This window comes from Acanthaster planci, linkage group LG09 (genome assembly GCF_054643075.1).
Source record: "Acanthaster planci isolate LZ-2023a linkage group LG09, COTS_SCS, whole genome shotgun sequence".
Classification (NCBI taxonomy): domain Eukaryota; kingdom Metazoa; phylum Echinodermata; class Asteroidea; order Valvatida; family Acanthasteridae; genus Acanthaster; species Acanthaster planci.
Window position 1 is genome coordinate 4,705,221 of NC_141785.1, and position 12,506 is coordinate 4,717,726.

Genomic DNA, 12,506 nt, shown 5'->3' on the forward strand with positions numbered 1-12,506 from the left:
TCACCATTACCAAATTTTAAAACGACAAAATATCAAGATGGCAACTCTATATTAGCCACTTCCTGCCGGGGATTCCGGATCCAGACGCGTATGCTTTATATGGGTGGCTGGGGTCTCCGTACTCGGACAAAGGAAACAGGGCCTTGTAACAAAAGACCGTACCCGGAACAAAAGACCAGGCTGCTGGGAATTACTGACATTTTTTCACTCTCAAAAGTGGAGATAATCCTGCCTTGTTTTGAAACAGTATACCACGGTTTGGGGCATTTCGAGCGAGCGGATTACCACCAGGGACAAAAGCGCTCTACCACCACAGCAATGAGCCACACAGCACCACTGCATGCTAATCTGGCCCCGATTGAAAAGAGGTCAGCAGCACACTGTGGCAGGTTCATGAACAAAAGAAAGTTATATAACAATGCACAATCTAGGCTCTTTTTACAAGGCTGCAGGCCTGGCTGAAACAGCTCGGGCGTCAATAGATTTTGTCTGTCAGGCTGAAGGGCCACCAGACAGTCCTTCACGTGATTGTAAGTGTCCAGTAAATGAAGATAGGAATTTTTAAAGAATTTTGAAAACAGAAAGAAGTGATAAATATCCCAGCAACCCATCATCAACATTGATAACTGCCCAGGTAGGAAGTAGTTAAGGATTTACCACTGCTTAACGGATGTAAGCGTATTCTGTCTCTGGAGTTTGGAGCCACTGACAATCTTTGTGAAACTGATGAAGGGCCTGTCAGTAAACTGTGCATTTACAGAAGCCTGGAAATGATCCCCTTTTATCCAATCTGACTGAGCTAGTGAGCAGTGCTGTTAGTCGAGTACTTTTTGAGTACCCAGTCAGGTGTGAACAGACTTGGAGAACACGGTGACTGGATGGTGAATGCACAAGGGTAAGCTTACTAACTAAAATGTGACCCATTCTGTGAAAATGAGTCTAAAGTCGCAAGGGCCACTTTTTGAGTTTTCATTTGTATTGGAAAGAGCAATTTGAGTTTAATATTTTGATGTATCACTCAGTTTGGTATCCTGATAAAAGTGGATACCCCATGGTGAGAAATGCTTTGGTTTCCTATTGATCTCAACTGTGCAAAATTACTCTGATGGACTTTTTACTTCAAAGTGGCTCTGGCGACTTAAGACTCATTTTCAGAGTGGGTCACAAATGATGACTTCCGACCATTGTTGTTTCATACAAATTTACAAACGCAATACTCAAAAAGTATCTGGCCAAGTATTTTTGGAGTAGTTTTCACCTCCAATTTAATTGGACAATCTGACTTTTATACATTTGCCGTCCAATGCCCATATTCTTCAGCGTTGTTCCCGCTTTATCGGACTCGGGCTGGACCAAGAGAGGGCGTTATTTTTCTTAGCAACGACGGCTCCTTTGGTCAGAAATGAACTTTGCCGGCTCACAAATGACTAGGAAATACAAACGTTACGGTTGCATCGCTACCAACAAAATGAGCACACCCAACCAACATAGCTCTTTTCAACCAATGAGGGAGTGCTTCTGCTCAAGGTGGATACAGTTCAATATTTGGCAGTGAACCTAGCACTCGAAAAGTGCTCAATTACAGCACTGCTACTAATAACCAGAATTTGCTAAACACAGAAAATAATGTGCTCAGCGAGAACAGATTACCAGCTAAGTAGTCAATCAATGTATACTGCGAGAGAGAGGTTCGCAGAAATTCACTAAGTAAGATTTTCCAGCCAAGAAACTCTCAGGACTGTGGTTTCTACGGTCCCTGGTTTTTACAAACCTTACAACACATCAAAGTTCTTACCAGTGTCCATATGTCGTGGGGCGTGGCATTGGGTGGGTTCGGGAGGGGCACATCCTCACCGCTGGCTGCGGCTAGGGGGCTGGGCTGGTCGGGATCCGGGGCAAACATGCCTAGCCGACGCTCCACCGTCATCTGCCAGGCAGCTGCCATCTCCCGCATGAACTGCGTTGACAAGAAAGACACGAACAGAAAAGCTTTAATTAACCCTGACCCTGTATGGTATTTTGGCTAGAAACCCTGCCAGACGCTCAGACTGCATCATTTGTCGAAGTGGCTTGCCTGCCCAGTGTAACCAGATCCAACTGGTCAAATGTCCCCGAGGCCAAACAGCCTGGGAGTATGTGGTTGCCAGTCACCATAAGATCCAACAGTGGCATCGTTCAATGGGACTAGCTCTCATTGTCTCCACATGACCAGTTTGTTCGGCTGCTGTTGATTGCCAAATACATCCAAGGGCATCAGTCTTTTTCACCTGATGGACTGCTGCGTAAGGGAGGGTTAGGGTTAAGAGTTGACATTTTGGAGAGTGAGTTTGTAGCAATTCTAGAAACTGCATCCCTGATTAAATTCAATTAACATAACCTTTTTAGAACCTTTGAAAGTCCACCAGATGTAACAGGATTTTGAAAGGCTGAGGAAGGTAGAGTCAGCCACTGTTACTTAAGCTTGATGAATCTCCACAGTTGAAGTAAAAAGAATGTGGCATTGATTTCCTGCACAGTGGAGGATTTTGCAGGATTGAGGAAGGCAGAAATGAACTACGTACATGCATTTCCAGGTCGGGTCGAGCAGCTAGCAGCCACTCCCAGCATGCAACAGCAGTCTCCATGGACTGCAGGGTGAAGACACAGCCAGCCGCCCAGCACAAGTTGTGCAGTAGGTGCCTCTCGAGACCTACAAGTGGATCCAATGTAGAGATCACTGATAAACACCATCCCCCAACACACAAAACACATGTTTACCCTCCCAGATCCTTCAAAATCCATCTACTAGGTTTTTAAGATTTTGCAGGATTGAGGAAGGCACAAGCCAGTCACTCTCACTTTTACATTGATACAGATACCCATAGAAAATCAAAGAACAAAGAATGCGCTGTTGGTTTTTCTATATGCAGCGGGGGACTCTGGATTACATGAGGGGGGTTCGCAGGCAAAGGAATGCCTAGATTTCTGGAGTTAAAGTTCCCTGCGTTAAAGAATGTCTTATTTCATGGGTGCTTTTGTGAACTCCAAGTAAAAACCACAGGCTCACTGAGCAGGAAATTGTCTGTTTCATAAAAAGAAATAAAGCCTAAGTCTTAGGTACTATGTATCACTTGTGCTAGTTCTCCACCCATAATTGTAGGCAAAAGTTTCAACGATGCGCCCTCACAATTTCATGCAGCTCTTTTGCAGAAAAACACTGCTCATCAAGGTTTCCTATTACGCAAAAGTCAACTGGGAACCAGCCATAAACAATAAACATCGCAGGCTGTTTTTTAGCCGTTTTGGTTGCACAAAGCAAAAAGGTTCAGCACCCAGCAATTTTTTTTTTTCATTTTGGAACTGTTTTCTTGAAAAATCTGACTCCGGTCGGAGAGAATTTTCAGCAAATTTTTGTAGCTGGGTTACAAAATACTAATAAAGATACTGGTTTTTCCTTGACTGACCTTCGGACGTTATGAGCAGAGCGCAGACCCGGTACATGCAGCTCGTTACAGATTCTTCCTTCCCCGTCTGACAAGCCTTAATCAGCTGGTCACAAAGGACTTTGGACAGGCTCAGCCCGCCAGGACCGGCATGCATGTAGATGGCTTGCATGCCCGACACCTGGTAGACAAAGGTCACAGGCCAAAGGTCAGAGAGATTCACAGACTGCTCTAACAAGTTCATGAATAATGATTACAAAGTACACAAATGGGGTCAAGAGATATGCAACTTACTTCTCCAGTAAATCTGCTGCGAAGTGTCATGGCGGAGACAAAGTTACTTGAATCTCCTTTCATGCTGTCAGACAACTGAGCACAGAACAACAGAAAAGATTAAGCACTACCTGATTCTCAGGGGATGAACTAATGCTTAATGGCCAGAGGGGTGTCCTGGCATCTTCTGTAGGCCCTACGGGCCATGTGAACACCTCACTTTGTCAAAAAAAGACCACATAAAAGCATAAACCTTGGCAACTTGGACACCCTTGGACAATACTACTATTCAGATCATTTGACAATCGGCAGCATGATGATTTGACGAGCAACACTTACCCCGCCGCCAATCGGCCCCTGGCTGAATCCGGCACACTGGAGGGCGCTCTCCGTGGCGGCTTCCAGCTTGACGCGCTGCGACAGCCCGTCGTTGATGTTCTCAAAGTTGATGAGGTACTGCTGGATGTGGGAGCGTGTGACGGAGGGCGCCCACTTGACGGCCTCCTGGAAGATGCCACCGCATCGCGCCGAGAAGTCGCGCATGATACTCTGGGGATGGACAGAACGGATTGCACTCATCGTGAAAAGGGAATCTTTCTATGAGGCAACTGGATAGGATCGCTGGGCGAATTTTTTCAAATGTTGTATTAATTCCACAAATTTTAAATTGTGGGGCAGAAATCGAGCCTCTGCTTATATCACTTCATGCCAGATGAAGTCAGGGATTTCTGGCCCAACTATCTAGCTGGGCGTCTGAACGCATTAAGCCAATTCTGTATGCAATGTTGGGTGGTATTTTTTTTCAAGGGTGAAAGTGGAGGGAAAGGAAATATCTACGAAATAGTCCCAAGAGATTTTGAGGGCCCCATCAGTGTAGGGTCTACGGCATGCATAAATTTGTGTTGGCCAAAAGGCATCCCTTAGTATTTCATGTGGTCTATAACTCTATATCAACTTTTATCCAAAAAAGCATACTAATGCGAAGCCAATGATATTCCATATTGTCAGAGAGATCGTTTGATGAAGAAATCCTGACAAATCTCATCGCTGCTGTACTCCTGTCTGTGCTTCAGTGACTCCCATTGAGTTTATATACACACACAGGGGCTCAGACTAATCCGGGGGAGTTTTAGCCAATACCAATCCGCGACACAGTCTCAGAGTTTCAACAAGTAACGACCTGGTAAGAAACGTCACCCAATCTTGAACAAATGACCATCAAGGGTCAGCCTTTTATAAAGTCCAAGTTTCTCAAGGAGTGCAGTTGTGGTATTACGTGGTTTTAAAGTGTGGATATTTTCAGCCAAAAATAACATCGCTATTCAATCAGACGTTGATCGTTGTGGATTGACACCATCTTCACGTGGTTGAAACCTACCTCCCTTGCGTCACTGGTGTCCATGACCGTCAGCTTGTAGTTGGTGTTGGGCACCGAGAAGATGTCGGCTTCCTGCTTGTTGTTGGTGACTACAGAGCGAGAGAGGAGCTGGAGAATGTCCAGCATGGTCCACAGGATGCTGCCGTTCCACAACAGGTGGGGAAACCTAGACGAGAAGGTAGGATTCCAGACAGCTGATGAAATGGGTAGGGAGGACTTGCAAAGAGCAAGTTTCACGGTTGTCTATAGAAGGTTTGCATGGGTGCTATCTTGAAGGCCGGTGTTTTTATTCCACAGGGTATGCACAAGGCAGTTTCCCTGTGGAACAAAAGAACTGCCCTGCAGGATGGCTCCCAAACAAAGCCTCTATATGGAAAAATTACACACGTTTTAAAAGTGTACAGCAGTACAATGTTTAACAAATTAGACATACAAAGGGTGTTTTATTTTGGGACAAATTTTTGTGCTGATTTTAAGCTATTTTGCTCAAATTTGACAAGCAGAGTTGAGCAAGACGAAGAGCTGTTGAATTAGACTCATCCGACACGTCAGTGGTCATTTTGGTGCCTATGTTTCCACACGATCTGGTCAGGTGTTTAAATTTCAATTGCCACTTTTCTGCAAAACTTTGACACAATAAACTACTCATGTTGACAGGAACCAAGCATGAAATTTTTACTCGAGAAGTTTTGACGGCAGCCAATTTTCCCCCACCTTAACAGACACTAACATTCAAGAAGTTAATCTACGCTAATCAACCTATTTTGAGAAGTGCTACCAGGTCAGTGGTTACTTTATTACTTACTTGTCCACGAGTTTCGACAGGTACTTGTCCGCTATCTTTCTGATCTGCTTGCGGATGTGGTTGAACTTGACTAGGAGAAACTGGGCGTGGCTGACAAGCTCAGACTCCCTCTCTGGCGTCCTCGGCTAAAGGGATTAAAATTGCAATAAAATTCACTGTCAACTGTACAATGGTTATAATTTGACACAATCTGATCCATTGAGGAGGTTTGGGTTATAGTCCCCTCCAAGTGAATTTGTTCTGTTTCTCACAAGATCTTGAATACATGACACTTGGTTTGGTTTTTGAAAGAACGGGTGCGGTAGGGGATAGGGTGGGATGGAGATGTAGGGGTGGGTAAGGTGGAGATGTAGGGGTGGGGTGGGGATGGTTTTGGGATGGAGATGTAGGCGTGGGTGAAGATGGGGATGGTGTGGAGATGTAGGGGTGGGGTGGGGTGGAGATGTAGGGGTGGCGATGGTGTGCGATGGAGATGTAAGGGTGGGGTGGAGATGGTTTGGGGTGGAGATGTAGGGGTAGGGTGAGGTGGAGATGGGTTGGGGATAGGGGTGGGTATGGTGTGGGGTGGAGATGTAGGGGTGGGGTGATGTGGAAATGTAGGGATCGGGTGGGGATGGTTTGGGATGGAGATGGAGGGGTGGGGATGGTTTGGGATGGAGATGTAGGGATGGGTGGGGATTGGGATGGTGTGGGGTGGAGATGTAGGAGTGGGGTGAGGTGGAGATGTAAGGATGGAGTGGAGATGGAGATGCAAGGGCAGGGGTGGGTTGGGGATGGGGTAGAGATGTAGAGGTGGGGTGAGGATATGTAGGGGTGGGGTGGAGATAGGTTGGGGATACGGGTGGATATGCTCTGGGGTGGATATGTTGGGTTGAGGTGAGGTGGAGATATAAGGGTGGGGATGGGGTGGGGATGGGGGAGGGGATGGTTTGGGGTGGAGATGTAGGGGTGGGGTGGGGGTGGTTTGGGATGGGGTGGAGATGTAGGGGTGGGGTGAAGTGGAGATGTAGGGTGGGGTGGAGATGGGTTGGGGATAGGGGGTGGATTGGTGTAGGGTGGAGACGTTGCATTGAGGTGAGGTGGAGATGTAAGAGTGGGGTGGGGGTGGGGGTGGGGATGAGGATGGTGTGGGGTGGAGATGTAGGGATGCAGTGATGTGGAGATGTAAAGATGGGGTGGAGGTGTAAGGGTGGGGTGGGGAGGGGGGTGGGGAGGGTGGTGGGAATGGTTTGGGGGTGGACATGTAAGGGTGGGGTGATATGGAGATGTAGGCGTGGGGTGGGGATGGTTTTGGGATGGAGATGTAGGGGTGGAGTGATGTGGAGATGTAGGGGTGGGGATAGTTTTGGGATGGAGATGTAGGTGTGGGTGGGTATGGTGTGGAGATGTAGGGGTGGGTGGGGATGTAAGGGTGGGGTGGAGATGTAGGGGTGGGGTGAGGTGGAGATACAGGGTGGGGTGGAGCTGTAAGGGTGGGGTGGGGATGGGTGTGGGAATGGTTTGGGTGTGGGACATGTAAGGGTGGGGTGATATGGAGATGTAGGGGTGGGGTGGGGATGGTTTTGGGATGGAGATGTAGGGGTGGGGTGATGTGGAAATGTAGGGGTCGGGTGGGGATAGTTTTGGGATAGAGATGTAGGTGTGGGTGGGTATGGTGTGGAGATGTAGGGGTGGGTGGGGATGTAAGGGTGGGGTGGAGATGTAGGGGTGGGGTGAGGTGGAGATATAAGGGTGGGGTGGAGATGTAAGGGTGGGGAGGGGATGGGGATGGTGTGGGGTACAGATGTAAAGGTGGGGTGAGGTGGAGATGTGGGGTGGGGTGCAGATGTAAGGGTGGGATAGAGATGTGAGGGGTGGGGATGGGGTGGGTAGGGTTTGGAGTGGAGATGTAAGGGTGGGGTGGGGATGAGGGTGAGATGGTTTGGGGTGGAGATGTAAGAGGGGTGGGGATGGGGGTGAGATGGTTTGGGGTGGAGATGTAAGGGTGGGGTGGGGATGGGGGTGAGATAGTTTGGGGTGGAGATGTGAAAGTGGAGTGATGTAGAGATGTAAGAAGGGATGGGGATGGAGATGTAAGGGTGGGGATTGGATGGGGTGGAGATTTAGGAGTACGGTGAAGTGGAGATGTAGGGGTGGGGTGGACATGGGTTGGGATGGGGTGGATATGGTGTGGGGTGGAGATGTTGGGTTGAGGTGAGGTGGAGATGTAAGGGTCGGGTGGGGGTGGGAATGGGGGTGGGATGGTGTGGGGTGGAGATGAAGGGGTGGGTGATGTGGAGATGTAAAGGTGGGGTGGAGATGTAAATGTGGGGTGCGGATGGGGTGGGGATGGTTTGGATTGGAGATGTAAGAGTGGGGTGGGAATGGGGTGAGATGGTTTGGGGTGGAGATGTAAGGGTGGGGTGGAGATGTAGGGTTGGGGTGAGGTGGAGATATAGAGTGGGGTGGAGATGTAAGGGTGAGGTGGAGATGTAGGGGTGGGGTAATATTGGTTGGGGATAGGGGGTGGATAGTGTTTTTGGAGATGTAAGGGTGAGGTGAGGTGGAGACGTAAAGATTGGTCAGGCATGGGGTGGGGATGGGGACGGTTTGGGGTGGAGATGTAGGAGTAGGGTGGGATGGGGTGAGGTGGAGATGTAGGGGTGGGGTGGAGATTGGGTTGGGACAGGGGGTAGGGTGGAGATGTAGGGGTAAGGTGAGGTAAAGATATAAATGTTGGGTGGGGGTGGTTTAGGTGGAGATGTAAGGGTGGGGGGGTGGGGATGGGGTGGGGATAGTCTGGGGTGGAGATATAGGGGTGGAGGTGGAGATGTAGGGGTGGGGATCAGTTTGGTATGGGGTGGGTAGGGTGTCGGGTGGAGATGTAGGGGTAGGGATGGGGTAGGGATGGTGTGGGGTTGGGGTGATGTAGGGGTGGGGTAAGGTGATGTAAAGGTGGGGATGGGTTGGGTATAGGGGTGGGTATGGTGTCGGGTGGGGATGTCGGGGTGGGGATGGGTTGGGTATAGGGGTGGGTTGGTGTCAGGTGGAGATGAAGGGGTGGGATGATGTGTAAATGTACGGGTGGGGTGGTGATATAGGTGTGGGGTGGGGCGAGTTGGAGATGTAAGGGTGGGGTGGAGATCGAGGTGGGGTGGGGTGGGGATGCGGTAGGGATAGTTTGGGGTGGAGATGTAGGGGTAGGTGAGGTGGAGATGTAGAGTTGGGTGGGGGAGATGTAGGGGTGAGGTTAGGTGGAGATGTAGGGGTGGGGTGATATTAGTTGGGGATAGGGGTGGATATGGTGTGGGGTGGAGATGTAAGGGTGAGGTGAGGTGGAGACATAAGGGTTGGTCAGGGATGGGGTGTGGATGGGGTGGGGATGGTTTGCGGTGGAGATGTAGGAGTGGGGTGAGGTGGAGAAGCTGGGGTGGGGATGGTGTGAGATGATGTAGGGGTGGCGTGAGGTGTAGATGATGTAGGGGTGGGGATGGGGATGTGTTGGGGATGTAGGGTTCGGGTGGAGTTGGGTTGCGGATGGGGGTGGATATGGTGTGGGGTGGAGATTTAGGGGTCAGGTGACGTGAAGTAAATGTTGGGTGGGGATGGTTGGGGTGGAGATGTAAGCATGGGTGGGGATGGGGATGGTGTGGAGATGTAGGGGTGGGGTGGGGATGGGGTGGGGATGGTTTGGGGTGGAGATGTAGGGGTAGGGTGGGGTGGAGATGTAGGAGTGAGGTGAGGTGGAGATGTAGGGGTGGGGTAATATTGGTTGGGGATAGGGGGTGGATATAGTGTTGGGTGGAGATGTAAGGGTGAGGTGGAGACGTAAGGATTGGTTGGGCATGGGGTGGGGATGGGGGGTGGTTTGGGGTGGAGATGTAGGGGTAGGGTGGGGTGAGGTGGAGATGTAGGGGTGGGGTGGAGATTGGGTGGGGACAGGGGGGTGGGTATGGTGCCGGGTGGAAATGTAGGGGTGGGGATAAGTTGGGGATGTAGGGTTGGGGACGAGTCGGGTTGCGGATGGGGGTGGATATGGTATGGCGTGGAGGTTTAGGGGTTAAGTGATGTGGATATGTAAATGTTGGGTGGGGATGGTTGGGGTGAAGATGTAAGCATGGGCGGGGATGGGGATGGTGTGGAGATGTAGGGGTGGGGTGGGGATGGGGATGGTTTGGGATGGAGATGTAGGGGTAGGGTAGGAGATGTAGGGGTGAGGTGAGGTGGAGATGTAGGGGTGGGGTGAAGATTGGTTGGGGATTGGGGGTGGATATGGTGTTGGGTGGAGATGTAAGTGTGAGGTGAGGTAGAGACGTAAGGGTTGGTCGGGGATGGAGTGCGGATGGAGTGGGGATGGGGTGGGGAATGGGATGGTTTGGGGTGGAGATGTAGGGGTTGGGTGGGGTGGAGATGTAGGGGTGGGGTGGAGATGTAGGCGTGGGGTGGAGAATGGTTGGGGACAGGGGTTGAGTATGGTGTCAGTTGGAGATGCAGGAGTGGGGTGAGGTGGAAATGTAGGGGTGGGGATGGTGTGAGATGATGTAGGGGTGGGGTGAGGTGGAGATGTAGGGGTGGGGATGGGTTGGGGTGGAGATGTAGGGGTGGGGATGGGTTGGGGTGGAGATGTAGGGGTGGGGTGGAGAATGGTTGGGGACAGGGGTTGGGTATGGTGTCGGTTGGAGATGCAGGAGTGGGGTGAGGTGGAGATGTAGGGGTGGGGATGGTGTGAGATGATATAGGGGTGGGGTGAGGTGGAGATGTAGGAGTGGGGATGGGTTGGGGTGGAGATGTAGGGGTGGGGTGGGGTGATGTAAGGGTGGGGTGGAAATTGGGTGGGGACAGGGGTTGGGTATGGTGCCGGGTGGAAATGCAGGGGTGGGGTGAGGTGAAGATGTAGGGGTGGGGATAGTTTGGGGATGTAGGGTTGGGGAGGAGTTGGGTTGCGGATGGGGGTGGATATGGTATGGGGTGGAGGTTTAGGGGTTAAGTGACATAGATATGTAAATGTTGGGTGGGGATGGTTGGAGTGGAGATGTAAGCATGGGCGGGGATGGGGATGGTGTGGAGATGTAGGGGTGGGGTGGGGATGGGGATGGTTTGGGATGGAGATGTAGGGGTAGGGTAGGAGATGTAGGGGTGAGGTGGAGATGTAGGGGTGGGGTGAAGATTGGTTGGGGATATGGGGTGGATATGGTGTTGGGTGGAGATGTAAGGGTGAGGTGAGGTGGAGACGTAAGGGTTGGTCAGGGATGGGGTGCGGATGGGGTGGGGAAGGGGTGGGGAATGGGATGGTTTGGGGTGGAGATGTAGGGGTTGGGTGGGGTGGAGATGTAGGGGTGGGGTGGAGATGTAGGCGTGGGTGGAGATGTAGGCGTGGGGTGGAGAATGGTTGGGGACAGGGGTTGGGTATAGTGTCGGTTGGAGATGCAGGAGTGGGGTGAGGTGGAGATGTAGGGGTGGGGATGGTGTGAGATGATATAGAGGTGGGGTGAGGTGGAGATGTAGGGGTGGGGATGGGTTGGGGTGGAGATGTAGGGGTGGGGTGGAGTTACGTTGCGGATGGGGGTGGATATGGTGTGGGGTGGAGATGTAGGGGTTAGGTGAGGTAAAGATGTAAATGTTGGGTGGGGGTGGTTTGGGTGGGGATGTAAGGGTGGGGTGGGGATGGGGTGGGGATGGTCTGGGGTGGAGATATAGGGGTGGAGTGAGGTGGAGATGTAAGGGTGGGGATCGGTTTGGTATGGGGTGGGGTAGGGTTTTGGGTGGAGATGTAGGGGTAGGGATGGTGTGGGGTGGGGTGATGTAGGGGTGGGGTAAGGTGGAGATGTAGGGGTGGGGATGGGTTGGGTATAGGGGTGGGTTGGTGTCGGGTGGAGATGTAGGGGTGGGATGATGTGTAAATGCAGGGGTGGGGTGGAGATATAGGTGTGGGGTGGGGCGAATTGGAGATGTAAGGGTGGGGTGGAGATCGAGGTGGGGTGGGGATGCGGTAGGGATAGTTTGGGGTGGAGATGTAGGGGTAGGGTGGGGTGGAGATGTAGGGGTAGGTGAGGTGGAGATGTAGGGTTGGGTGGGGGGAGATGTAGGGGTGCGGTTAGGTGGAGATGTAGGGGTGGGGTGATATTAGTTGGGGATAGGGGGTGGATATGGTGTGGGGTGGAGATGTAAGGGTGAGGTGAGGTGGAAACGTAAGGGTTGGTCAGGGATGGGGTGGGGATGGGGTGGGGATGGTTTGGGGTGGAGATGTAGGAGTGGGGTGAGGTGGAGAAGTAGGGGTGGGGATGGTGTGAGATGATGTAGGGGTGGCGTGAGGTGGAGATGTAGGGGTGGGGATGGGTTGGGGTGGAGATATAGGGGTGGGGTGGAGTTGGGTTGCGGATGGGGGTGGATATGGTGTGGGGTGGAGATGTAGGGGTTAGGTGAGATGGAGATGTAAATGTTGGGTGGGGATGGTTGGGTCGGAGATGCAAGGGTGGGGTGGGGATGGGGTGGGGATGGTGTGGGGTGGAGATATAGGGGTGGGGTGAGGTGGAGATGTAGGGGTGGGGATGGTGTGGGGTGGAGATGTAGGGGTGGGGTGAGGTGGAAATGAGGGGGTGGAGTTGGAATAGGGTGCATAAAACGATCACTGCAATCGTTTTTTAAACCA

At 51.5% G+C, this 12,506-nt stretch overlaps 1 protein-coding gene across 1 annotated transcript in view; it reads right to left on the minus strand.

The window, feature by feature from the left end:
• Positions 1-12,506, minus strand: part of LOC110989424 (phosphatidylinositol 4-kinase alpha-like) — a 63,535-nt gene that overhangs the window by 13,152 nt on the left and 37,877 nt on the right. The window contains exons 17-23 of the mRNA XM_087140967.1: positions 5,879-6,003; positions 5,074-5,239; positions 4,035-4,244; positions 3,717-3,791; positions 3,444-3,603; positions 2,562-2,689; positions 1,796-1,957 (exon numbers count right to left, since the gene is read on the minus strand). Coding sequence (XP_086997093.1) covers positions 1,796-1,957; positions 2,562-2,689; positions 3,444-3,603; positions 3,717-3,791; positions 4,035-4,244; positions 5,074-5,239; positions 5,879-6,003 — 1,026 coding nt within the window. The remainder of the gene's footprint in view (positions 1-1,795; positions 1,958-2,561; positions 2,690-3,443; positions 3,604-3,716; positions 3,792-4,034; positions 4,245-5,073; positions 5,240-5,878; positions 6,004-12,506) is intronic.